Genomic DNA, 27,415 nt, shown 5'->3' with positions numbered 1-27,415 from the left:
GGGGTCATCCAAACGCAGGCGCGGCTAATGCCACTTTTAACCCAGGCAGCGCCGGGGTCAGAGCCCGCGCCGCGCAGGGTCTCGGTTTCTCTGGTGGTACCGCGCTTCACCCCTCCTAAGGCCTTTTCGGACGCTCCTTGGATTCCCTTCTGCAGGTGGGGGAGCAAGCACGGTGGGAAGGCGTTGGACAGCGCAGCGACCCGGCCGGGCTGCACGCGGGAGTGCAGCCTCGTCTTTTGCCACTGACCGTTCAGCCTGGGGGCCCACCCAGCTCCCGTTTCCGGCGTGGTGATCCCCACAACCCCCGCGTGCTGCTGGCTGTGATGCAGGGGGTGGGAGGCAGCAGGAATCTCTACCCGCCTAGCCCGCGCAGCAGCCTGGCCCTAGCGGGGAGGAGACATTAGGCCCACAGGACGGGACTCGCAGGAAGGCAAGCAGGCTTGGGCGCGGCGTACCCGCGGGCCGTGTCCCCCAGACGCGTCCTGCAGGGAGGCGGGCCCGCACCCCCAGCGCGCGCAGGCGCGTGGTGCGGGCTCCGACCGTAGCTCCGCGCAGGGCGGCACAGGCTGGCCTCGCAGGTAGGGCGTCCGCGGGCGTTGGGGTGGGACCGGGAGTGCGGGACTGCTGCGCCCCCCGGCCCCGCCTCGCACGGTGAGGACTCGGGTCTGCGGCCCGGGTTCGAGGCGCCTTCCGAGCGCCTCCGGCGGGGGGCGCGGGCTGGCGTGGAGGTTCGCCAGAGCGGGAGCGGAAGGGGGTCTGGCGGGTGCGGAGGGCCGGGGGGGTGCGGGGCTCCAGGGCGACGCGGCGCGTCTGCGGTGCTGCTGCGGGCCGCGGTTTGGAAGCAGAGAGGGAGGAGGCTGCGTGGTTCGAGACATGCAATCCATTCAGAGTTTTTCATTAATGGCAGGAACGGTGTAGTAGAGGGCGGGGTTTGCGTTTTCTTAGGAAATGGGTCGTTTGGCAAACTTTCTCTTCCCTTCCGTTCATTTCCGATTTTTATAACGGGAAATTGGATGATGATGGTGATGATGATGATGATGATGATGATGATGATGATGATGATGATTTTTGCCATAAAGGGAAAGAATAAAAAGAATTCCGCCATTTTGGAGTTTTAAAAAGTACTCGTTCTGCGGGACCTAAGCATCAGGGACCGCCCCGCGCACCGCAGTCTGTACCGGGAGGACTCGGAAGACCTCGCGGGGCGCGACCCTGGAACCCGCTCCCACCCCGTGGGGCGTCCCGACTGCGTAGACGGTCTCTCTCTGCGGCGCTCACTCCCCACCCCCACCACCTAGAGCGAGGGCATTTATTGAGCGTCTGTTGTATACGAGGCCTTGAAGGGGAGACGGTGGGGGGACCCTTGGCCGACAGACCGAGAGAAAAAAAGAACCGCGGCAGATTCATGCAGTAAATATTTATTGGGCACGTGCTATGTGCCAGACACGGCTCTGGGCTGGGGATCCAATGTTTTAGATCCCTGGAAACAGACTCTTAGATCCCTGGGAAAAGAGGGGGAGGTTTGAGTGTAGGTGTATGGGGGTGCCCTCGGAAATATCACCCGTAAAGGAGTGAGGACAGCAGGGTGGTTGGGCAGAGGGAGAAACGGAACCGCCGTTGTAGTCTCCACGGAGGCCTCGGCCTGTCCCAAACGAAGCTCTGGAGCTGAGATGGCTTTGCAGAGGTGTCCCAAATTGAGGAAAGGGGGCGGGGCCTTTAAACCCGGTACCAACTAGTCAACGGATACCGGGCTTCCAGGAGAGGGCACTTGGGCGAGGCAGCTCCCCTGGCTGAGGGCAATTCTGAGAGAAGCTGACAGCTGAGGGCTACCAGTGACAGCCTTCACGGTAGTTGGGATCTCCCACTTTATCCCCTCCTCCAGCCCCTGAGCTGCACTGAAAGAGGAAAGAGGACCTATTCTAGCCCCTAAGGCAGGAATGGCTACGCCGTTTATGGATTTCAGTACCATTTGTTTCTTATATCATTGACCACCCTTTACTCCTAGCTCTGATTCATGCAGTGGCTATTTGTGGAGTGTACTTTCCGGATCAGGCTCTTTGCACATCAGGTGCTTTGTTCTGTCTCTGGGGGAGACACAGCAGTTGATGCATAGTTAGATTGTGGTGGAGTGGAACACAAGAGAGGGAGTGATTAACTTTCCGGGGTGGATTCTGGGAAGGCGTCAAAGAAGAGGTGTCACTTAAGCTGGATCTTGAAGGATGATTAGGAATTTTCCAGAAATATGGGATGTGCAAAGGTTCCAAGCAGAAGGAACAGCATGTGCAGAAGCCACCACAGAAGTGGGGTTCTTGTACCTGGCTCCGGCCTGGGAGCCATAGCAGACAGGCTGTGCTGCTGTGTGGACCTAGTGAGACAACGCTCATGAAAATGCTGTGTGAGCTGCAAATATACAGGGTGGTAGTGGTAAAGGAGGGGTGAATTCAAATCCTAGAGAAAGCAGTTCCAGGCCTCAGAAAAGCTAATGGTCTAGTTGGGGAGAAAGAACGGAAACAGTAGATGCTGCTAGCTAGGAGTTTCAACACCACAGGTGCATTAGTTCCTCTCCGCTCCTGCACATTCAAGGTCTTGTCTTCTAGAATTATTCTTTCTTTTCTAAACATGTTTTATTGTGAAGTATATCGTACATACAAGAACCTGTATGAAACTTCCATAGCCAGTCTCGACATGGCTTCTTCTTTATATCTAGAATTATTCTTTTTTTCCTGCACTGTCAGGAAATGAGCCTATAGGCTCATTTTCATCAGCTACAAACATGCTGTACCATTTCCTATTTTAAAAAGACAAAACAAACAAAAAGAACTTTTCCTTGAGACCCATCCCTCTCCAAATACCAACCTCCATTTGTATGCTCTCCTTCACATTCCAGCTCCTTGAAAGAATATTTAGACCCATAGTTTCCAGTTGTTTTCTCCCATTCTTCTCCAGGACCAATCCTTTTTGTCAGTTGCCCCACTAGAATGTAGACCCCGTGGCAGGGGTGTTTATTTTGTTCAGTGACAAATCTGCATTGCCTGGAACAGTGCCTGGCTTAGTGCCTGGCACATACTAGGTGCCCAGTAAATGTTGAACTAATCAATGATTTCTCTTTATAACCCACTCGGATCAAGTTTTTATGTCCACAGCTCTTCTGAAATGGCGTTCGTCAGAGTTTCTGATGATCTCCTTTTTGCTAAAGTGGTCAGCTCTCAGCTCTCATTTGACTTGATCTGTCAATGTCATTTAACACCATTGAGCAGTCCCACTTTCTGAAAACTTGTCTCCCATGTCCTCCAGAAGCCCAGACTCTTCTGTGTGCCTTCACACCTCATTGCAGGCTCCTTCTAAGTCTCTTTTGCTAGATGTTCCATTTCACAACCTGTAAGTCTTGGTGAGCTCCAAGGTTCCCACCTTTTTCTTGATTCTCAGTTCTAAGGTTTTCAGTGCCATCTATGCATGACAGTTTTCAAATTTATATCTCCAGCTTTAACCTTATTCCATATTTCTAGAACATAAGCTTCACGAGGACACTTTGTCTTATTTGAGACTATTTATTCCCAGAGCACAGACGGTGCTGTCACCTAGTTGTGTGCTGAAGAAACAGCAGCAAGCCTGAACATAAGGGCAGTCATTTTCATCATTCTTCCTTGATAGACCTGAAACATGTGACATGTTTTGAAACAGAATGGAATTCTTTCAGGAGTAACCACATTCACTCTTAATGACTGCCAATGTTTTGAATAAAAAGATTGGCTCTATTGAAAAGAATTTAAAATGGTACGAGTATGTCAGCTGTGCTAAGCAAAATAATTGGAATTGAAATTCAGCGAATTTTACAATTTTTAGAAAAGGGGAAAACAGACCTTGGTGTGAATGTTTCTTAATTAAGCAGATGACATATCTCGCCTTTGCTTAGCTGATTATATACTCTATGATATGGAGGATGGACTCTGTATTTCAGGGAGGAAAAGCTGGAAAATAAAGGAATGCATGAGAACAGCAGGGTGGAGAGACAGCAATGATTGCAAACTGATTTTGCAAGCAAGCAACTTACATGTGACTGGCCAGAGAAACTACCAAGCTCCCTAGAATTTCCCTGGAATTTCTTTTAAAAGGGAATGGATTAGTAGTTGTTGAATGCCTGCTGGTATCAAGATTTCACTTATTTTTTTCATTTGATCTTCATCAAAGCCCTTTGAGGTAGATACCATTACCTGGTTCATTTTACACATGAAGAAACAGTTCAGAGAGGGTAAGCCATTTACTTAGAGTCACAGGTATTGAGTGGTGGAGTGGAGATTCATACTCTCTTAACTGTCTTAAGCCTAGGCCCATGTTCTTTCCTTTGAACTGTATGCCAAAAACCTGTATGCTAACACCTTAAAGCAACCAGGTATCAACGCAGTGCTTTTTATTAACAAGTTTAAATTACTGAAATCCGACACAAATTGATTGAGGACCTACTGTGCCCAACACCATTCTGAGTGCATTCTGAGGGTTACAGCAGTGAACAAGACTGACAACGTCTTTGCCCTCATGGAACTTACATTTATATGGGGATGACTGATCAGACACAAATAAATAAAGATCATTGTCATGCGGGAGACCCTGCTCACAGCACTATGTGTCCTGCGGGACGGCCTGCAGGGCTCTCTAGTCCCACTCCCAGCATAAGAACGCAGGATGTGGCTAGGCCAAAAAGGAACACCCACGGAGCCATAGGTAGGGGAGTCGTACCACTATAGTCTCACTGGAGGCTGGATTCACACGATGTACGACCTGCTGTCCGTTTTTCTGCCTGCCAACCGATCAACTCCACCTTCCAGCGCAGCCACGGCAGTTATATTGGTGGCCAATTGGCTAACCAGCCACAGCTGATAGTCAGCTAGCCACAGCCGATGGCCATCTACTATCCGAGCCAGCACCCCTCCACATGAGGCCAAGAGCCTGGAAACTGCTTTCTGGGGCTCTGTCCCCACAATCATCATTGATTATAATGAAGGATGTGAAGGAAATAAACACTGTAATAAGCTAAGCAGTAGTAAGAAGGAGTGAGGGGTGTGCTGCTTTAAATTGAGTGGTTAGGAAAGACCTTCTGAGGAGGTGACCACTGGGCTAAGGCCTGGAGGATGGGATGGAGGTAGCTAAGCAGAGAGCTTGGGGAAGAGCATTCCTGGTGGAGGGAACAGCAAGGGCAAAGGCTCTGAGGTGGGAACATGTGTCAAGCAGCAGAAGGAAACCAGAGTCTGTCGAGGGTGGCGAACATGGGGAAGAGGGTGGAGGATGAGGTCAGAGAGGAAGATGGGTCATATTCTATAGGGTAAAACACTTTGATTTTATTCTAAGGGCAGTGAAGAATTTTGGGTAGGGAAATTATGTGATCTAGTTGACATTTTTAAAGCTTTCTCTTACTGGAAAATACACTGTAGGGGACACGAGAAGAAGAAGGGAGATGGGTTAGGAGGCAATTTCTGAAGTCTAAGGAGAGCTAATGGTGGTTGGGACGAGCTTGGTGGCAATGAGATGGAGAAAAGTGGTGAGACTTTGAGATGTGTTTTTGAGGTAGAGGCAACAGGCAATTATAATATGTATAAAGTTGTGCTGTCCAATATGTAACTATGGCCACTGTGGTTATTTAAATTAATTCAAATTAAATAAGATTAAAAATTCCATTCCTCAAGTCACATGAGCCACTTTTCCAGTGCTCAGTAGCCACATGTGGCCAGTGGCTACTGTGTTGGACAATGTAGGTACAGGACATTTCCATCATCACAGAAATGTCTACTGGATAGTGCTAGTAAGGCATCTAGGACAGTGGTCCCACACATTTTAGCAGTTAAGTAATGATGGATATTGAAGTATATTAAGTATACTTATTAGGTCTTTCCCCCCTATATTTCACAAACACCTCATTATTAAATGCCAGTATCGCCCTTGCTTTATTAAAGCAAAATCATGCACTGCCTGGGTTCTCATATATTACCTCTTTGCTCTTCAGAATCATGCATTTGTTCAACAGATGTTTGAGTGCCCACTGTGCTTGGGGAGGGAGTGGTGGACAGAGTGTGGGAAAGAACACACACCAGTGAGGGAGAACATGGTGCTTGAGGGCTCTGGGTTCCCAGAGGGAGAAGGGAGTGATTCCAGTGGGAATGGAGATGGGGTTGAGAAAGAGGGAAGTTTGGACTTGGCCTGGGTTACGTCATGAAGACAGTTCTGACAAAGCCAGAACTTTGTCCTGAGACATTCTCCCCAGAGTCAGTTCTGTATGTCAGTTTACAAAGGCACCCTCACACATGTCCACCTTAGAAGACTGGGAGAAATGTACGGCTTGGCCTGAGTCCTCACCTGAGTGATCTGATTACAGCCAGTAGCCAGAGTTGATGCTGAGCTCCTAATTAATATATCTAGTCCCCTCAGGGCTGAGGCTTTTCTCTGAGGGTGGGCAGCTCCTCCTCAAAGAAGCCCTGTCCCTCCCTGATCACCCTAGGGGCTGTGTTCCACTTGTAGGCCTTTCAGGATGGAGGGGCAGACTGAAATGGAGATGCTGAGGACATTGAAGGGGTCCTCCACAGGGGAGGTCAGCGTGCATCTGGTGGCCAAAGACAGCCCAGGTTCCAGCCCTCACCTGCCCACTGCGGCCTTCATCATTCCAGGTGGGCCAAGCCAGGGGCCTGGGGAGGAGGAGCGTCCCCATACCTGCCCAAGCAGGTGTGGATCCCGGGGCGGAGATGATATTTTTCACCCGTGTACACACATGCATGGCAGGATTGGGGCAGAGCCAGCAGGCTCACCTGTGTTGTGTCCCTGTATCTGTTCGCAGCCACCTCTGCCACCCTTGGCCTGCCCAGCAGTGCCCTGGATGTGTCCTGCTTTCCGCGGGATCCCATCCATGTGGGCAACCCTGAGCGAGTGACCGGCAGCATACCTGTCACGGCCACCGTTCTGCCGCAGTTAAGCGCGGGGCTGGCGGCCAGCTCCAGCGTCAGCACAGTGCGGCTTCTGGAGTGGACCGAGGCCGCGGTCCCGCCTCCTGGGGGCGGCCTGCGGGTCAGTGTCTCTGGGGATTGGCGGGGCCTAGCGAGCCGCAGCTGTGGGGCGGAGCCTGCGGGCCTGGAGGCGGGGCCTGAGACTGAAGGTGGAGGTTGCCCGAGGTGAAGGATTCAGTGGGTGGGGCCTTGAGTGAGGGACTCTGGGGGCGTGGCTTGGAGTGAGGCGCCCTGGGGCCGAGGCCTGCAGGTGTGTGGAGGCGTGGTTTGGGGCAGCCAGGGGCGGAGTCGTGAGGGCTGCTGGGGGCGTGGCTTGAATAAAGCAGCGGGAGGGGTCCGGTGCGGACTGGAGGTGGTTCAAGGGCCGGTACCCTAGTTGCCGTCCTCAGACCTTCCTGCGCTCCAGTTCCGAATTAGCGAGTATGCGCCACTGAACATGGTGGGAGCAGAGCATCCCCCGAGCCCCGAGCTGCGGCAGGAAGGCGTGGCGGAGTACGAAGCTAGCGAGGCCTCAGCGGGAGGTGGCGATGCGAGCACTCAGCAGCCGGGTAGGAGCCCCAGGCCCAGAGCTGGGTCCCTGCGCGGCTGGATCTAGGCCTGAGCTCCCGAAGGAGCCTCGATCCGGGGCAGGACCAAAGGGGGCGTGCCACGTGCACCCAAGGGTTGGTCCTGAGGTGGAGAAGGCTGGGAGGGCCAGGGGCCTGTCCAGTCGGGGAGCCAGAGACGTTGGGACCACGGTGGAGGCAGGGCCTCGGGGTCCTGGGCGCCGACATGGGCGGAGCCTAGGTGGGGCTGGGACGGGGTGGGTGGCCTGAGGCCCCTTTGGTCCCCACAGGGGACCTCCCCCAAGACCCTCCAGAATATCCCCCTCAGGATCCCCGAGAGGATGGTAGCAACTGTCAATGCCAGGCATGTGAGCCACAGCAAGGCTCTGGTCCAGACCCTGGTTCCTCCGATGACGGCTGCGTCCAGCTGTTCCAGGAGCGGTAAGGGGCAGGGTTTCCCACTCTACTTGCTCTGCCTTTGGGTCCCAAAGCCGCATTCCAGTTCCTGGCTTAGGAGAGGGGCTGGGTGGTGCCGGGTGGGTGGGGGGTTCTTTCCTTCAAGCTGCCCCTCCCTCAGGTCAGTCATAGTGGAGAATGCCTCTGGCCAGAACTCCTGCACCAGCACTTCTGAGCTCCTCAAGCCCATGAAGAAGAGGAAGTACAGGGAATACCAGAGCCCCTCAGAGGAGGAGTCAGAGCCAGACACCGTGGTAGGAAGAGGGCTGTGGGGAGGAAAGCGGGAGGCTAGATGCTATCCCTCAATTCCTACTATTCCCTCCATCAGTTCAGGTCTTGGGCTGGGGCCAGAGAAGACAATGACTCAATCATCATTTTTTTGGGGGGTCTCATCCTTAGTCAGGTGTTTGTGTCCTGTTTCCCCACCTGGGAAGGAGGGGACTTGAAGTCAGGTTGTGTCGCTTATGTGAGTCTGTGTCCAAGTGGTAGGGGCTGGTCTGCTGGAGCTGTGTTCCTGCTGGTGGCCTAGAAGAAATTCCACCTGTTTGGGGCAAAACACGTGTGGCCAGAGAGCCAGACAGAGGCCAGGAATAGAGACTGGGGCTTCTCACCAACCCAGGAGGACAGGAGTCTGGAATCAGGCTTCCCTTCCACAGGAGAAGCAAGAAGGAAAGGATCCAGAGGGACAACCCGTTGCTCACACCCCAGAAAGTGAGGAGTGGAGCAGCAGCCAGCCCGGTATGGTGGCCTATGTGTACCTGTTCATGTGGCGTGTGTAGACACATTGGAGGTGTGAGGCTGGGAGGGTGGGTTTCGGTTGTGATGATGTGTTGTGTATATATAAATGATCATGAGTTAGAATGTGAGAGAGACAGAAAATGAGAGGAAGACAATGTTTCTGGTTTATGCATTAGTGTCTAGGTGTTCTTGGGGGTTTTATCATGTGTTTGTTTATCCTGTCTTCAGTTGTGAGTAGGCTTTATTGCCAGGCTAAGTATCCAAAGACTTGAGTAGCTTTAATGGCATCACATGACGTTGCTTCCCTTTGGTGGTGTGAGCAAGTCTGTACAGCTCACTGGCCCGACCTTGCTGTTTGGGCCCCCACTCTGACCTTTGGTTCTAAGCAAAATGGAACAAAGCTCATCATAGTGAGCTCAGGCCCTCGGGCCTTCTCCATTACCATCTCCACTTTCCGTGTCAGGCTGTTTGTCTCCTGTCCACAGTTTCAGGGGAGAAGAAGGAAGGCTGGTCATGGGAGTCATACCTAGAGGAGCAGAAGGCCATCACTGCCCCGGTCAGCCTCTTCCAGGACGTGAGTGGGACAATTTCCACCTAGGAAGTACTTGTATTCCCAGTTGAGGGACTCACCACCAAACTCAGGCCTTCTGGTGTTTTCTGTGTTTGATATCCCTTAAAGGACTGTCAGAATGGAAAGGGGAGAGATCGGTTAGGGACCCAGAGTAGAAAAGGGCCCACCCTAAGGGGCTTCCAGGGTGGGAAGAAATACGGAGGTGGAACCCAGGTTCACCCATCACTAGGCCTGCAGACTTTTGAATTCTGGCATCTTCTACTTAATTGTGTTTGATGATCTTACAGTGATTGGTTGAGGGAGCCCTTCAGTCCAGCCCTGACTTAACCCACAATTTTCAAGGGATCTGGGAGCTCTTTATCCCCCTCGGGATTCCTGCACTAAGACCCCCAGTTAAGTTATCCCTTTGGTAGTACCAGGTGGGTGAGGCCTAAAGACAGTTCCTTCACCCCAAGCTCACCAGGCAAGGATAAGGCTGGATGGAAGCTGGGTCCTGTCCAATCTGTGCGTTGACAGTACCAGGCGGTCACTCATAACAAGAATGGCTTCAGACTGGGCATGAAGTTGGAAGGCATCGACCCTCAGCACCCATCTATGTACTTCATCCTCACCGTGGCCGAGGTGAGCTGAGGTTTGCACCACTGTGTTGGTGATATTTCTCAGGATAGATCGATGGAGCCTGCCAGGGGCATGGAGGGCCTGGACTCAGAGGAGGGAGACACTGCCCTGCACGCAGAGAGCACACAATCTAATAGGGGATTAAGGTGGAACACACAGAAAGCCAAAAAAATGAACAAAATCCAGACGAAGCATGAGGGGTGGTGGTGGTACTGAATGGGTGTGTACTTCAGTGCTGGGATGACTTGAGGAGGTCACGAGGGCAGGATGTTAGCATGAGTCCAACAAGGCCCTTGTCCTCTAGGAACTCCTAGTTGTGTGGGAATCAGCCAAATAAACATACCAGCGACATCCCACAGGAGTGGGACAGGCATGCGCAGAGAGACACGGAGGGGGCAGGAGAAGCTTCCCAGAGGATGGGCCTCCATTGCTGAGTCTTGAGAGATGAGTTGTGAATGAGTAGGGTGTTCCAGGCAGAAGCAGCCAAGTGAGCAGAGGCCCTGGGGCTGGGAACAAGCCACCTGTTCAAGGAGCTGCCATGAATTAGCTCAGTGAGGCCAGCGCAGTGTGTGAGTGGGGAGCAGTGAGAGAAGGGAGCAGCAGGATAGGTCATCGGGGCTTGGGCAGGTCTGAGCCCTGGTCGGTGCCCTCGGGGTTCTGGCTGGGTCTCAGAAGGGCAGGAGGGTGTCATAGAATGTATCTGTGTTACACCCAAAACAAGTACATGAACTGTCCTCATTGCAGGATAGGGGAGTATGGGACAAGGTTCAGCATGGGGGTAATCTTGGGAATGAAGAGAGGTGGGGAACCTGCTAGCATCAGCCCCAGGCGGGGCAGGAGAGGTGAGGGAAAGGGAGTAGGTATCTGCTGGCATCGGAGTCCCTGTGATTCCCCTTCGTGGGGCCAGGTGTGTGGCTACCGCCTACGTCTGCACTTTGACGGGTATTCCGAGTGCCACGACTTCTGGATCAATGCCAACTCCCCTGACATTCACCCCGCTGGCTGGTTCGAGAAGACCGGACACAAGCTGCAGCCCCCCAAAGGTAAGGCCTAGGTGGGTTGGTCACAGCAAGGCAGTGGTCCTCAGACCCATCCCTTCTTTCCACTGGTCTCCCCTTTCCGCAATGCACACCCAGCCTCTCTTCATTACTTGCTGTTATGACTCGGCCCCAGGGCTTCTGTTTTTCCCCTGCCCTTTGAGTGTCCACCCAGGTCATATCCTGCTTCAGCAACGGCTCCCTGGGCAGGTTTCTGAGGGATGTGGGGTCCTCAGGCCTGCCCGATCTGCTGCTTCAGTGTGGGGTGCCCTCGCCGCGGCCCAGCCTCTGTCTGCATGGCACTCTGTTCATCCACCTCCCGCCCCGCCCCCTGAGGGGCCTAGGTTACAAGGAAGAGGAGTTCAGCTGGAGCCAGTACCTGCGCAGCACAAGAGCTCAGGCTGCCCCCAAGCACCTATTTGTGAACCAGAGCCACGTGAGTCCCCAGAGCCAGAGTGGACACCTGCCCCAGGGAGAGCCACTGCAGCCCACCCAGGTCTCTGACTCATCAGAGGAGAGCTTGTCTACTGGTGCTCTCAGCCCTCTTCTGGGCTGAGAGGCTTCTGGGCTCCCATCATCCCAAATGGGAGGGGCACACTGGGCAGGCCAAGGCCAGAGGGGGAAGCCGGCCGTAGGTTCTCCCCCAGTTTCCTCTACAGAAATCCTCTCCTCCACATGTCCCGTTGGAGTCTCTGGCCCCCCAGCTCAGCCTGGGTTCTCAGATGTCTTTGTTCTTGTTTCTTGCTTTGGTTTGACCTGCAGTTCTTGGTGTGAGGTCCAAGCCCCTATCTATTCTGGGAGCTGCTTTTTCCTTCCTTTTGCCCAACATCGAGGCTCTGCTGTTTTGTCCCAGCAGCTCAACCTCTCGCCTTTTTCCCTGTTAAAGGCAGCTGGCATCTTTCTCCAGCAGTTAAAGTATCTCCTAATCTCAACCAAGCAAAAGGTCTGATTGATATGGGGAACTCCCATTAAAACTATCACTATTGAAAGTTTTGGCTCCCTTGGGCCAGGGACTCCACGGTGCTGTTCAGGCAGTGACTCCCAACGCCCCTTCCCCCAATCCAGCCCCAGAGACTGTACTCGCAGTTTTCCTAGTGATTGGTGTGGTTCTACCCACGATTGTGACAGGGGATGCAGACTTTTAAGTCAAACTTTAAATTCGGGCCCCACCATTGACTAGCACTGTGATCAGGGCTAGTTATTTAACTTTTAAAATGGGGATGATGACAGCTGTCTCGTAGGGTGGGGGAGGCTGCGCTTAGCCTGGCACACTCTGGGTGAAGGTGTAGCCTCCTGCCATTCACTCATCCTCCTGCATAGTGAGGCTTCCTTGGAGGCCATAGTGAGTGCACTATATGAGTGAGTGCACTATATGAGTGAGTGCACCTTGGAGGCCAGAAGTTCCTGAGTGCGCCTCACACGTGACTTACCTTTGTAGACTTGGGCAAGTCATTTCCCCTGTCTGAGCCTTAACTTTCCCATCTACAAAATGGGCCTAATAATCCTTGTCCTGCCCAAGCATTGGTGGGAGATGCCAGTAGCTTAATGAGTGAAGCCCTTGGGGTTTATGATTCTGCCTATTTCTCCCCCGACCAGCTCCCAACCCCCAGTATGACCCCGAGAGAACCCCCTCCTTATCCTTGCCAGTGCACTCTGGGCTAGCACTAGCCTGCCTGGCTCTGGCCATGGCAGCCCCTCTTCTTGCCCCCAGAGTCCCCCACCCCTGGGCTTCCAGGTGGGCATGAAGCTGGAGGCTGTCGACCGCATGAACCCGTCTCTCATCTGCGTGGCCAGTGTGACCGACGTGGTGGACAGTCGTTTCCTGGTGCACTTTGACAACTGGGACGATACTTATGACTACTGGTAGTGGGGGGGCCCAGACTCGGCCTTGGGGGTGAGAGGGTGGTGGGGGGTGGAAGGCAAGGCTTTCAAACCTCAGGCACCATGTGCCCCCCCCCCAGCCCTGGCATTCATCTTTGTTGGATGTTCTGTGGGTTTGACCGATATCAGAAATAACTCAATATTAGAGGTTCGTCTAAAAATACCAAGGTCAAGAGGAGCCCACCCCCGCGATTCATGGTTTTCCCTTCGATATGCGGGGGGGCTGTTAGCGTTTTTAGTTAATGCTGCAGTTTTCTGACTTTCTCATCAGCCCACTAACTTTCACTCAGAAGTAGAATGAGGATGGACCCTGATACCGTACTGTCACTGAACGGCAGGCTCAGGGCCTCCACGTGTCCCTCGGGACAGTGAACTATCCTTGGGTTTCAGGTGTGATCCCAGCAGTCCCTACATCCACCCGGTGGGCTGGTGCCAGCAGCAAGGAAAGCCCCTCACCCCTCCACAAGGTGACTCTGCCGCCTCAGCAGACCCCTTTCCCGGGCCAGGCTCCACACCCCTCTCCCTGATCCCCTACTTGTCTGCGACGTGAGAACTCTTTGATTTTAGGAGAGTCTTATCAAACCCTGACTATGTGGAGGTTGAAGGGAAGACAGGTAGATGACCTCCCCTCCCACCCCGCCCCCCAAGCAAGGGCGCAGGAGTCCAGAGTGAAGGAAGTATATCCTTTCCTCTTGGACTATTACGCTGGCCCACAGACAGCAGGGGCTCAGAAGGGGCTGGGCTGGGCCTAGAGCAACAGGACCAAAGAGCGGGATGGGAGTAGTGTCCCCAGACAGCCCTGTGAACTGTGAGGTGGTGATGTGCTTGCTTCTGACTGGCACCCCTCTGCCTCGGACTCCCTGCGAGGAGCTGGCTGTGGTATGCAGGGGACCTGGTCCTCCATGACCTCTGTCTCTTCTGTTCCTGGTCCTGCCTGGGGGCCCAGAGTTCCTCCAGTATACCTGGGTGCCGACACATTGTTCTCCTCTCCCTCAGACTACCCAGACCCAGATAGCTTCTGTTGGGAGAAATATCTGGAAGAGACGGGGACTGCTGCTGTGCCCGCCTGGGCCTTCAAGGTGGTGAGTGGGCTCTCCTGCCCCCAGAGCTGAGTTCAGGAAGGCATGGAGCCCTGGCCTCCCTTTTTGGCAGGCCCCAATTTTCCAGGCACAGTACTTGGATTCCCTTCTTGGGGCCTCGGCGCTGCTGAGCTGGGCCTTGGCCTGAAGGCCGCTGTCCCCCTGCAGCGACCCCCGCACAGCTTTCTGGTCAACATGAAGCTGGAGGCCGTGGACCGTAGGAACCCAGCCCTGATTCGTGTGGCCAGCGTAGAGGACGTGGAGAACCATCGGATAAAGGTGGCTCTGGGACCCCTGTGCTGAGGGAATCGACAGGCCGATTGGACAGGAAATCTGTAGGCTGGTTATAGAGGTCAGGGGTATGGCATGAGCCAGATATTAGGGAGGCTGCACGTTGTGGGGAAGAGAGCTCTGAACCTGAGGCTGAAGATCTTGGGTAAGTCATTTCCCCTGTCTGAGCCTTAACTTTCCCATCTACAGAATGGGCCTAATAATCCTTGTCCTGCCCGAGCATTGGTGGGAGATGCCAGTAGCTTAATGAGTAAAGCCCTTGGAAAATGTGGGGACCTAGACAGATTATTGTGGGGTTGGCTCCTTGGTTCTTTCAATCCAGAATCTTGCTTCCGACAGGCCCCAGGGATGGGGCTTCATGAGGAACGCCTGACCACCAAGGGCCTTTCCTCCCCAGCTCCACTTTGATGGCTGGAGTCATGCCTATGACTTCTGGATCGATGCCGACCACCCCGACATCCACCCCGCCGGCTGGTGCTCCAAGACAGGGCACCCCCTGCAGCCTCCTCTCCGTGTGTACCCCTCGGGCACCTGACCCTTTCCTTCTGAAGTCCAGCCCTGCCCCCCGCCCCCAGGCTCTGACACCGCCCCCCATACCTCCATAGCATGCCCAGGTCTGACACAGGACTCTGATGGCCCCCTGAGCTCTAGGATCCCCCATCCTCCCCGCCCCAGAAGTCTCTGCTACGTTAAGCAGTGCTTCCGGCTTCCCCAGTTGTTGGGTCTGGGGTTTTGTGCTGTGAAGGGGAAGCTCACTTGGGAGCATAAGCTTAGGAGGTACTTATACACCAGGAAGTTCCCTCAGCATCTACCAGAGCCACACAGAGCATGCGTGGCATTTGCTAAGCAACTGCTGGCTCCGTTAAGTAAAATCTTGGTCTCTGCAGGCAGGGGTTAGAGGTCAGGTCATTGGACTGCTCAGCCCCAGCTCAGCACTCCCCGCCCTGATTGCCCTGCTGCCAACGCCACATCTGTCTCACATCGGGTGTTGATCCTTCTCGATTGTTCTCCAAGCATGGGCCGGGCCTAAAAAAAGTTACCAAAGTCTGGGGAATGAAACGGAAACAAGCAGAATAACATGAACCTGCCTCGTGGCTGGCTGCTAAGGTACAGCTGTGCCCACACCGGCTCTGAGTTGATCTTCTCCCCAGGAAACAGAGGGCATGGCCTGCAGGTTTAACCAAGTGTACATCGTTCCTTAAAGAGGGTAGATCCAGTAGCAGGAAGCAGTGTCACATCCTAACTCAGGGCCACTGTACCTGGGGAACTGGTCCCTAGTGCTGACCTTCCCGGTAGAAACTGCTCCTTCAATGCCCTCGGCTCCTCCCAACCCCCCACCCTCACCCCCAGCACCCTGAGCTCACTCTTTTCTTCCTGCTCCTCCAGGACCCAGAGAGACCAGCTCTGCCTCCCTTGGGGGCTGTCCCCCTCTGAGCTATCGGAGCCTGCCTCACACTAGGACCTCCAAGTACAGCTTCCACCACCGGTGAGGAAAGGGCTCCTGCTAAGAGCCCCTCCAGCACTGTTCAGGAGGGTCTGTTTTACACCTACTGTGTGTGGCCAATTAGGGTTCACCAAGACCTTCTTCAGTGGGGCCCTGTTTGGGAAGGGTTAATGAGCACAAGTGGATTGAGCCCAACTTGAGCCTTCTATTTCCCCAGGAAATGCCCCACTCCTGGCTGTGACGGGTCTGGCCACGTCACAGGCAAGTTCACAGCTCACCATTGCCTCTCGGGCTGCCCACTGGCTGAGAGGAACCAGAGCCGGCTGAAGGCGGAGCTGTCCGACACGGAGGCCTCGGCCCGTAAGAGGAACCTCTCGGGCTTCTCCCTAAGGAAGAAGCCTCGTCATCATGGCCGGTGCGAAGGGCAAGGGTGCAGGGCCTCGTGTCCTCTTGGGTCAGGCCAGGCACTGATTCCCTGCCATGGACCTCATCCCTCTCTCTCCAGGATTGGACGCCCTCCAAAGTATCGGAAGATCCCACAAGAAGATTTCCCAAGTAAGTCCAGGGTTGTTTACTTCCATGTCCCACAAAGTGTTTACAAATGGTGGGATGGGGGGCCCAGAGGAGGAGAAGCTGGCAGGGAGGCCCTGTCTCTTCATTTGAGGGAGCACAGAGCAGTAGCAAGAGCATAGGATAGGGCCTAGAGTGGCCGCAGGTTCCATTCCCATTTCACCACAGCCTTGCTGTGAGTCTGTGGGAAAGAGGCAGAGCCTGTCTGGGCCTCTGGTTCTCCACTGTGAGGCAGGATGATGCCCCTGGCTCTGCTGTTCTTGATTCTAGGTTTCCTGGGAGAGGGTCCATGGCTGTCACTTTGTAGTTGTGTGACCTTGGGAAAGTCACTTAACATCTCTGAGCCTCAGTTTTCCATCAGAAAACATGAACAATAACTGCCTTTCAGGTGTCAACTACCTGAAAGAATACTGGTTACTACTGCCATTTACTGAGCACCCACTGTAGGCCAAGCAGTATTTCAGGTGCTGTACATATACTGTCGCTGACTCTCACAAGCACCCTGTAATGTGTAGATTGCTTTCCTTTTGGAGAGAAAAGGAATGGGAGGCTCAGAGAGAGTCATTTGCCCAAGGTCATTTGCCTTGTACAGGGCACAGCTGGGGTTCAAACTGGGGTCTGACTTCCTGCTACGTGCTGCTGATAAAACAGACATAAAGCCCCTACCCTACCTGTCAGTTCATGTCTCATCCCCCTTTGTCTTAGTTTGGCTGCCACAACCCAGGCCCACAGACTGGGTGGCTTAAACAGCAGAAATTTATTTTCTCACACTTCTGGAGGCTAAAAGTGCAAGATCAAAGTCTGGAGGGGTTTGGTTTCTTCTGAAGCCTCTCTCCTTGGCTTACACATGTTTGCATTCTCACTGTGTCCTCACGTGTTCTTTCTTCTATGCCTATGTGCCCCCCGAGTCTCTCTGTGTGTCCAAAATTCCTTTTCTTATAAGAGCACCAGTCAGATTGGACTAGGGCCCACGCTAACAACCTCATTTTAACTTAATCACCTCTTTAAAGACCCTTTCTTCAATTAGTCACATTCAGAGATACTAGGGGCTAGGGGTTTTAACACATGAATTTGGGGGACACAGTTCAGCCCATAGCGTGCTCCATGGAGAGGGATAGATGACTGAGCCCTCCACTGTGTGATAAATTCATCTCACATCTTCAGCTGGTGGCACAGGGACGCTGTGGGTATTGCCTCACTTGAATTGAATGCATATCATTTTAAGGCAACAAGAGACCGTGAGAAATCACCTGGTTCATCGCACAGTTTCTGGGCAGGACCCAAGCTATTCCAGTTCTTCTTCAGGAAAAGGCTCTGTAACCTGGGCAGCATACAGCATAGTGATTAAAAGAACAGCCCTGAAGTCAGACTGCTTTGTACGGGCTGTGAGACCTTAAGCGGGTGATGCCACCTCTCTGAGCCTCAGTTTCCTCATCTGTAAAGTGCCAGTAATAATAGTGCCAATCTTAAAAGGTTTAAATGAGATGGTCATCTAAAGTGCTTAATAACCTGCTGGAATTATTATTATTCCTGATCTCTTGCCTGGCTCCCTCTTGCTGTTGCTCTATATTGTTTCCTCTTGGTGGAAACGGAATGCATTTCCTGCAGCCTCAGGCCTGACTGAGGAGGGTCTTGGCCTGCCTCCAGGACCTCAGAGTTAGGTCTTCCACGGATGGGACTGCAGTGGGCACCTGGTCTACCTGCTCAATGGTACACCTGGTTAGGTTCCACTGCAGGGCCATGTTCTGACCACCAGAGGGCGCTTGTCCACTCTGTTCATTCCAGAATAATCCTGAGAACTAGTAAGTCTTCCCAGAGAGAGGCTATGGCCCAGAGAAGGCCCCAAGGCACTTCAGGGGCAGAGCAGGGGACAGAGCCTAGGTCCCTGACCTCAGTACAGGGCTCCCTTGTTCTACCAGCTGGCCCTCTCACAGAGAGGACACTGATCACCCTGGATTTTGTTCCGAAGACTTTTCACACATCCATGGCTAGACCTCCTCAGCGTGGGCTCTGGGGTCTGCTGGTAAACAGCTCCAGTAGAAAGGCGTCCTGCAGAGGATAAGACTTAGCTGTGCTTTTCCTGCTCATAGGGCCATTCAAGCCCCCTCAGTGTCAGCCGTTTGAAGAGCAAGAGGAAACCACGGAGCTTTCCTCACCCAACCTGTTCAGTTACAGGTTGGGAAACTGAGGCCCATGTTATGTGACTTGCCCAGGATTAAAGAGAAAGTCAGTAAGGGCCCAAAGGACTTAGCAAAAGGAGGCCACACGGAATGGGCTTCCACTGTCAGGACTGAACTTGCTTGGGTGTTGGGGGCCATTTCAATGCGAGGTATGTAGAGAGTGGTGCAAGGTAGCTGCAGCAGCCCCAGGAGAACGTGCTTGTAGGGCCCAGGGTGAGGGAGCCTCCGAGGGATGGGGACAGGGTCATTCCAAACAGCCCACCTGAGAGTGGATAAAGTGAGGCACCCACTTGAGCAGAAGGAGCGAGCCCCGGGTCAGGAGGCAGATCTGGACCCCCCTCCTGGCTCTGCAAGGCTATCAGAAGGGGGCCATGGTTCTCCCGAGCGGCATGGGTATGAGCGGGCTTCGGGGGCTAGGTTAGTCCTTGGCATCGGCCTGCCAGCCTCCGCCTCTGCTTTCCAGCCCTAACGAGCGACGTCATGCACCAGTCCCTCTTCATGTCAGCCCTGTCGGCCCACCCTGACCGTTCCCTCTCAGTGTGCTGGGAGCAGCACTGCAAGCTCCTGCCAGGAGTGGCCGGCATCTCAGCCTCCACCGTCGCCAAGTGGACCATCGATGAGGTGAGAATCTGCCCCCACTTTGCCTTCTCCCCACACCCCGGTGGGGGAGCTCTGGAAAGGCGCTCGTCAGGCAGAGCTGGGCGCTGCCCGTGACACCTCCTGCTCCTCCCTCCCCTGCTAGCCGCCCAGTGGGGACTGACAGACCATTCAGTAGGCCCATCCTGGTGGTGGGAGAAGGGTGTGCTGCTAGCCCATCTGGAAATCCGTCAGGAGAGGCAGGTTTGTCTCAGCCCCGAGCCTCAGGAGCAGAGGGCCTCGCCTCACACAGCCAACAGCACAGAAACACAAGGATCTCCGTGACGAGAAAAAGGCTGATAAGCAAAAGCAACACCGTCACAGCCCAGAAGGCACCAAGGCTGTGTAGGCCCACCTCTCCCCTGTCCCCTCCCAAGCCCCCATCCCTCTGGCAACATGTCTTCTTCGGTTTCCAAGGTCTTCGGCTTCGTTCAGACCCTGACAGGATGTGAGGACCAAGCACGACTCTTCAAAGATGAGGTAAGGAAGGTACAAGTGCAAAGTGGGAACAGAGAAGGGTCACTCACCGAGATGCCAAGAAGCAGGTGCCCCCACCAGCGCCGCCCCCAGCAAGGGGGGGCCCTCTGTTGCCCCACCCGGGCGAGACTAGTCAAAACTCTGGTATGGACCGTGGCCCAGCTTGGGAACCCTCCGTGTGGAGACCGCCCTCGGGAAGGGAAAAGCGCCCTGGAGACCAGGTTCCATTCACTCCTCTGCCCTCGGCCCAATCTTTTGTTTTCCAAACTTAGCTTCCCCAGTGACAGTCAGTAAATTAAAGTACGTATATTTGGAGTGGCACAGGTGTCGGCATTTACTCCAAGGACCCTAACCTACACTCAAAATCAAGACCCAAAAGCTTGCCAAAGGTAAGAAGCAGTGAGATGTAGGTAAAAGAACACTAGTTTTGGAGACGGTTTGGGTTTGGATCCCAGTTCTGCCAGTTTGAGCTCTTTACTGCCTCTGATCCTGCATCTTCTTATCTATAAAATGAAGGTAAAATGGCGGTAATGAAGGGTGTGATGCTGACTACCTTTCAGGGCCATTGTGAGCATTGGAAATGATAAACAGGCCATTGTACCAGAATGTCTAGTATCATTATACCATTAGTCTCTATTTTAATATTACAGAATAATGCATATTATTCTATATTAATATCATATCTGTAATGTTATGGAGTAATGTAGACGTCATGTCCCTCTACCAGAATGACTGATACAGGGGGGCTTCAGTCAGTGGTAGTTGTGACTTTTAATGGGTAATTGTCCTTAAATGAAGAACTTGATCATGACGCTCCTCTAATTTGTAGAATTTGAAACCGGAAGTGACCTTTGAGTTTGTTTAGGTCTTACATACTTCTATGACAAAGAAGTCTGCCCCCTTTCCCTGGAAGAATCTCTTTAGCCAGGCCCAATATGGCCAGTTTTCCCATCAGATCCTCCTTGTGTGGTGGAGCTCCCTGTCTCCTCCCCATTCTGGGTGCTTGCCTTGCCTTCTGGGCTGGTGATCTTATAATGTGTGTTTCCAGAACTGGGCCCTGTGTTTCAGATTCCCTGTCACCAACACAGAACACACTGGGCTGCTGCTCCCCTGTGTGGTTTCAGTTTTTGTTTCTAAAAAGACTTACCGTGTTTCCCCAAAAATAAGACCTAGCTGGACAATCAGCTCTAATGTGTCTTGTGGAGCAAAAATTAATATAAGACCCGGTATTAATACTAATATTATATTATATTATATTATACTATATTATACTATACTATACTATTTTATACCCAGTCTTATAGTAAAATAAGACCAGGTCTTATATTAATTTTTGCTCCAAAAGACGCATTACAGCTGATTGTCCGGCTGGGTCTTATTTTTGGGGAAATATGGTAATTATTTTAGAGCAGTTTTAGGTTCACAACACAAATGAGAGGAAGGTCCAGACATTTCCCGTGCGTTCCCTGCCCCTGCACAGGCACAGTCTACCCCATTGCTGACATTTCTCACCAGAGTGGGACATTTGTTACAACTGATGAACCGACGCTTAGATGTCTTTAAAGGGAGATAAAACGTACATGGAGCGAAATGCGCCCATCTTAAAATACACCCATTCCACAAGTTTTGTGAAATGTATGTACCCTGAACCCAGTGCATCAGTCAAAATATAAAACATTGCCATCATACCAGAAAGTTCTTCCTTGGCCCTTTTCATCAGTCTCCACCCTCCTAGGCAACCAGTGTTCTAATCTCTAGCACCACAGGTTAGTTTTACATGCTCTTGAACTTCGTATAAATGGAATCATGCAGCACATACTCCTTGATTATCCATCTCTTTTCACTCAGTATGATGTTTTTGAGGTTCACCCCAGTCATTGTGTATACCAGTCGTTTGTTCGTTTTTATTGCTGAGCAGTGCTCCGTTTTATGAATGTCCTACAGTCAACGGACATTTTGGTGGTTTTCTCTTCCTCTCAATTTGAACCCTATATTTTTATTAGCAAAACTTAAGATTGCACTGGCTTTATTATAGCCACGTCACGGCAGTTTGGGGTTCCTTCAAGTCCCCAAGTGCCTTTTATATCAATGATCCATTATAATCTAACCAAACTTTCCCGTGTGTTGTTTTTCTTTTTAATTAACCTGATGTAAAACTTTACATTTCTCCCTATTAAATGTTATCTTGGTGGTTCCATAGTCTCATTGTTTTAAATTTTGATTCTATCATCTCTGATATTAATAAGCCTTTCCAGCCTCTTACAACTTCACTTGTACATTTGATAACTAAGCCTTCTGTATTTTAAGCCACGTCTTCACCACAGGTGTTGAATGAGACAGAGCAGAACCACGTAGCACCCATTACAGATCTTCCTTTAGGTGACAACAGGTCATAAATGGATGCTCTTTGAGGACAGTTGTTCAGCCAGCTCCAGAGCCACTCAAGAGTTTGGTCCTCTGGCCCATGCTGGGCTTTGTGTTGTCCCCTTGTTGGGAGACGGGCTGTCTCTCCCAGTAACATCTGTTGTGTGTCTCGCTTCAACATGATCTGTGATATAAAAAAGCAACAGCCAACGTGGGGGGAGGGTGTGCTCATGGACCGCCAGCATTAAATAGAGTCTCAGTGTGGAGCAGGACCTTTGTGGGGGCTGGGGTTTGCTTTCTCCAAGGTCTGGTCCACATCTTCCATTTCCCCAGGCAGGACCATGCCCCGGGGAGTAGGTTCTGGCTGAACTGCTGCCATCAGGGCATTCAGGGACACCGGTCAAGATGCTCTCCAGCCAGGACGCAGAGCAGTCATGAGGGATGTTTCGTGACTGAGGAATTAGAGCAAAGCAGATAGATGGTCTGTGGACCGCCTGTCCAGTCTGGTGGTCGGTGCTCACGGTGCTAAGGAAAGCCTGTCCAGTCCCCTCATAGTCAACTTTCTTGTAGCCCTGGGTATTTATTTGATGGATTCAGCAACTAATTATTGATATGTGTTCTGTGCCTGGCCCAGTATAAGGTGAGGAGGATACAGAAATAAATGAGAAGTCCCTGCTCTCGAGGCTCCCACGTTGTAGGGGACACAGATTTGCAAACTGCTGCTTCTGGCAGTGTGGTAAGAGCTCCAAGGGAGGTGTGTGCCAGGTGTGATAGGAGCTCAGAGGAGGTGGGGGGACAGAGAGGGGCCAGCAGGCTCTGCTGACCGTGCAGCTGGGTAAACACTGGCAACTTCCTGCTTCCTGAATGTCCCTTTTTCTTCGATTCCTTGTGACCCATGCCTTTCTGTTGTGACAGCATAGAGGTCTTGTCTTGACAGTGCTGATTACTGTTTTTAGCTCAGCCTCTGGTAAACATTCCATGTGTGGCTCTCTAAGGATCTTTCTAGGTTAACTTGGGAAATTCCCTGGTCCTATCCACAGCACCATGGCCTATTGCTTATTGTGGATTATTGCATTTGGCTCATTTAATTCATTTCCTATTGCATTCCACTACTTCAAGGTCAAATATGACCTTTTCTCTGATCTTATAGCTCAAATCCCCCATACATACCAGCACACATACACCATCTTGTCTGTTCTGGAATAATCCCATTGTCCCGATACGTAGTCCCAAACTGCTAGACCACAAATGCCAATCTTTGCTTTGTAGAACCTAGAATCAGCCTAAGCAGTTGCAGTGGTGAGAAACCTCCAGATAATGCACAGGAACCACTGAAAAATCTTTCTAGATTTATCTCATTGCTTCCGTGTAGTGTTGCTTAACTTGTTCCATTGTTCCTGTCTTTCCTATAAACTGTAAGTTAGATCCAAAGGCCTGGTTAGATTCAGTTTAAATCTCTCTCGCTCTCGCTCTCTCAAAAATAGCTCATAGGTAATGCTGTGTACCTTATTCCAATGCATTACATGGAAATGCCCATAATGTCTATTAGTAGCACTAAGGTTGACCAGTGGTAGAGACAGCAAGAGCAGGTTTTTGAAGCCAGTGTCAGTGAGGATTCAGAAAACATTATGCAAATATACACTGAAATCCAGATCGGTCAGCAGAAAGAGTGTGTGAGAGAGAACATGGGGAAACCAGTGGATCGCTTTCTTTCCTTCTCTGTCCCCATGGCTGTCTTCCTTTTTTCCTTTCTCCTTCCCTTTTCCTTTCTCCTTTGCCTTGCTCTTCCCTTCTCCCTTCTCCTTCCCTTCCCCCCATATATTCTTTACTCCCATTTTCTTTTTCCCCTCCGCCTCCCCATGCATACCCCCATCTTCCCTTCACTCCTTCCCCATGCCCCTCCCCACCTTCTCCACTTACCACCTCCCTTCCCTAACCCCTCAGATGATTGACGGCGAGGCCTTCCTTTTGCTGACACAGGCGGACATTGTGAAGATCATGAGCGTCAAGCTGGGCCCAGCCTTGAAGATCTATAACGCCATTCTCATGTTCAAAAACGCCGATGACACCTTAAAGTGACTGGCTCAGGGCTGGGCCCCCCTCCAGCCCGCGCTGGGCCTCCCTTCTGCAGCCAATGCTTCCTTCTCGACTTGAGTTCATCCTATCCCACCTGTACCCTCATCCCCCTCCATATCTTACCAGGGGTGGTTTCTCTTCTCACCGGGGTTGCTTCCTACATGGGACATGGGAGCAGAGGAGCCCTGAGGAAGATGGAGTTCTAGTCCCCAAGTCCTGGAACTCATCTGCCACCAGACATACTGATGAGGGTGTGATTGGGCTGGGGGGGGCATCACGGATGTAGTAGGTTGGGGGTGCTCTGCCTGCGGCAGTCCCACACCCTTAGCCAACTTGTTTGATCACCAAAGGGTTTTTTTCTTAGCAGTTAAGAACAATCTGGTAGAATGGGAATCCTCCGATCCGAGGCCCTTTCGTCTTCAGCATCCGTGCTTCTCTTTCCTTGACCTTTTTCTCTGACTGAGAAGTGACCCTGCTGCAAACATATTTAGTCAAAAAGACACCTTCCCCTTTCTGTCTGCTGGTTTTGCTGCCCTCATTCTGCTGCCCCGTTTCCTGGGCAGTGGCCCCCACCATGGCCCAGCCGGACCCCACTGGCTCTTCCCCTTGGGTTGGTGAGCCACAGAAACATGTTTTCATAGGATCCATGGGAGTCTTTCTCCCTTTTACCCAGAAGTGGGGGATTCTGAGCCAAGATGCCTTCTTAAACATGCCCAGTTCTGGACCACTTGGCATTTTATAGTGTCCTGTGCCAAGTCCTGTTTCCAGCAGAGTAGGTGATTAGAGCATTTTACCTCTGCAGCAGAGTCTAAGGTTCTAGGGATGTCCCCCATACCTCCTTACTGTGTTGAGTGTAGGGAGGAGGCAGCCTGGCTGCCTAGGTAGCCGAGGCCAGCGCAAGAGTATGTGAGACAATCTAGGTTCTTTGGCCGGAGGGGGCAGCCCAAGCAGGCGTGGCGGCTCCCCAAGCTGAGCATAGCATCTTTCTGTGCCGCCATGGGTCTCAGCCAAGGTATTGCCCTGCGGGTGAGGACCGCATGCCCAGACTTCCTGCCATGAGAACGTAGTCCTCTGTGTAGCACACACACCCTATAATATCACATTGGCCTGCCCCTTAAATGTCTTGCTCTTGAGGCGTTTTACAAAGACCACTTGACATTGGGAGTTGGGAAGGTGAATTCTGTCTTTTGAATTTTCCATGTCCCTTACGCCTTTCTTACCACTTTCCATCTGTCTTGCACTGCCCGCCGGGTGCCTGCGGGGACTTTGACCTTCCTGTCCAAGTGGGGGCCTGGCCTCCCCTGAGCCACTGCCAAACCTGCCTCCAGCCCGGGAGCCAGCCCCATAGGAGGTGAGGAGCAGCTGCCAAGCTCCTGTGGCCCTAGGTGCTGAGATGGGCCTGCAGGGTGTGGAGTCAGGGGGGCCTGCCCCAGACCCCTCCTGTCAGTCATGTGATGTGTGTGTGTGTGTGTGTGTGTGTGTGTGACACTCTCAGAAGTGTTTGACAGGGTGCTAATGTGAGGCTCGGTGTTGGGAAAATGTCAAGGGCTATTAGCATTTAAATATGAAACTTTATCTTTCCCACGGAAGAGGGAAACCCAAAGCTCTGTTGATTTCCTGCCCCAGCCCAGTTGGGGGCCCTCTCTCACATTGGCCCAGCCTGGACTGCTTTGCTGTGGCAGCCATTCAGCACTCCCATCCAAACTCCCGCAGGGCTTAACTGTTCCTTCCCTGTCAGCCCTTAGAGGCAATTCTGAGCACAACCTTCCTGGGAAGAAAGTGGACAGGCCCTGCCTCGGGCTGAGGGTTGGGTTTACAGAGGGTTGCACTGGCGCCCCCTTGGCCAAGAGTAAGGCAGAGCAAGTCTGAGCCTCGATCTTGGTTGCTTGGGTGATGGCAAAACTCACCAGCTCCTTGGCCTTGTCTCCTCATCTATGACGCTGAGGAGAGATACTGGCATTGTGTTGTGAGGAGAGGAAGCAAGGACGCAGAGCTGGGCTGGGATGGCTTTGTCATGTGGGTATGCCAGCCACGCTCCTATTGCTGGCCTACGGGAAAGAGGGTGAACCAAGGGCGCCCCGGGGTCTGATCTTTGAGGCCTCAGCACTTTCTGCACCAATGGCAAACTCTTTGGAAAGAAAACAAATCATAAGAGGGAGAAGAGAAATCTGTCTTCTGTTCATCCCACTACTCCTTCTCCCCCATCCTGTCCCCAAATGAGATCATTGCACCTTGACCTGGGAGTGCAGTGAGGGGAGGGAGTGGGCGGGTGCCTGGTGCCATGTGCCCTCTGCCCTGCTCTCTAGAGCAGGCAGCACTTACACTTTGACCCCAGCAGCCTCGCCCAGCCCCAGCCTAGGCCAGTGAGGACCTTGCCGTTTCATTTCTGAAGCAGAGAGAACGATCCCAGAGTTTGAAAATGAAGCCTGTTTGCACTTTCATTCACATGCACTTTGGTGGAGTTAGGTTTCTTTGTACTTTGTGTGTGTGTGTGTGTGTGTGTGTGTGTACGTGCACGGGCGTGCATGCACACACGTGTTCTTTAAGAGAATCTTCTGGTTTAAGATAAAAGTGACTTTTCACTCTTGAAGGAGAAAGAGTTACAAACAAAATGTGGTGTGTTTTGTCAGTGTATTGAAACAACATAAATAAACTTGAACAACTGGATGGTATGAGGTAAGAGTCCATTCTATTTTCACGGTAAAATATCCAGAAAGTACAAAGTGAATATCAGTGATACTATTACGGGAGAGAATAAAGCATTCTCTTTGCTATTGGTTCCAAACAATTTGATTTTTATTCTGTTTTAAAGATTAGAAACAAAGGATGAAGATAAATGGGTATAATGTCTACATGGAGAAATAGAAACAGCGGGGACCCTCAGAGAACTGAGCGAAAGGGCCTGCTCCTTGACAGTTTGCAAATGGTCAATGACAGAACATTTAATGCAGCCCTCAGTTTTTAAAATAACATGAAACCTTCAGGTGGGGAAATGTCAAGCTGAACAGTTAGAATTCGTCAATAGTACTAAAGATGATCTACAGTTTCAATACATATCCTACCATAATTCCAATGGCCTTTTTTGCAGGAATAGAAAAGCTGATCTTCATATTCATATGGAATTGCAAGGGGCCCCAAAAAACCCAAAACATTCTTGAAAAAGAACAAAGTTGGAGGACTCAGATTTCCTGATTTCAAAACTGACTGCAAAGATAAAATAGTCAAACCAGTGTAATACTGGCATAAAGACCAACTGAATAGAATTGAGAGTCCAGAAATAAAGCCATGCGTGTATGGCCAGTTGAGTTTTGATAAGAGTGTCAAGTCCATTCAATGGGGGAAAAGAACAATCTCTTCAAGAAATGGTACTGGGACAACTGTATTTCCACATGTGAGGAAAAAAAAAAGTTGGATGCCTACATACAAAAATGAACTCAAAATGGATCGATGGCCTAAATATAAGAAC

The 27,415-nt window shown here is 51.9% G+C and overlaps 1 protein-coding gene across 8 annotated transcripts; it reads left to right on the top strand.

Annotated features, from left to right (window-relative positions):
- The first annotated feature begins 478 nt into the window (after nt 1–478).
- Nucleotides 479–26,711, top strand: L3MBTL1 (L3MBTL histone methyl-lysine binding protein 1). 8 transcript variants are annotated; one of them, XM_081034566.1, is made up of 22 exons: nt 479–578; nt 6,508–6,653; nt 6,821–7,047; nt 7,393–7,534; nt 7,822–7,972; nt 8,109–8,241; nt 8,644–8,725; nt 9,211–9,299; nt 9,813–9,917; nt 10,822–10,957; nt 11,296–11,447; nt 12,663–12,814; nt 13,223–13,299; nt 13,829–13,914; nt 14,080–14,190; nt 14,600–14,714; nt 15,589–15,688; nt 15,864–16,061; nt 16,152–16,201; nt 18,860–19,017; nt 19,450–19,512; nt 23,854–26,709. In XM_081034566.1, exons 2-22 carry the CDS (start codon nt 6,518–6,520, stop codon nt 23,950–23,952), a joined length of 2,562 nt encoding a protein of 853 aa, XP_080890692.1. In that variant the 5' UTR covers nt 479–578; nt 6,508–6,517; the 3' UTR covers nt 23,953–26,709. The 8 variants fall into 8 exon arrangements, with proteins under 8 accessions (XP_080890692.1, XP_080890691.1, XP_080890693.1 ...); XM_081034565.1 differs by having other exon boundaries at nt 23,818–26,708; XM_081034567.1 differs by having other exon boundaries at nt 11,296–11,387; nt 23,818–26,707.
- The last annotated feature ends 704 nt before the right edge of the window (nt 26,712–27,415 follow it).

Source organism: Rhinolophus hipposideros (assembly GCF_964194185.1).
Source record: "Rhinolophus hipposideros genome assembly, chromosome: 22".
NCBI classification, from domain to species: Eukaryota; Metazoa; Chordata; class Mammalia; order Chiroptera; family Rhinolophidae; genus Rhinolophus; species Rhinolophus hipposideros.
The sequence above is the reverse complement of the archived record's forward strand: the minus strand, read 5'-3'. Positions and strand labels throughout refer to the sequence as shown.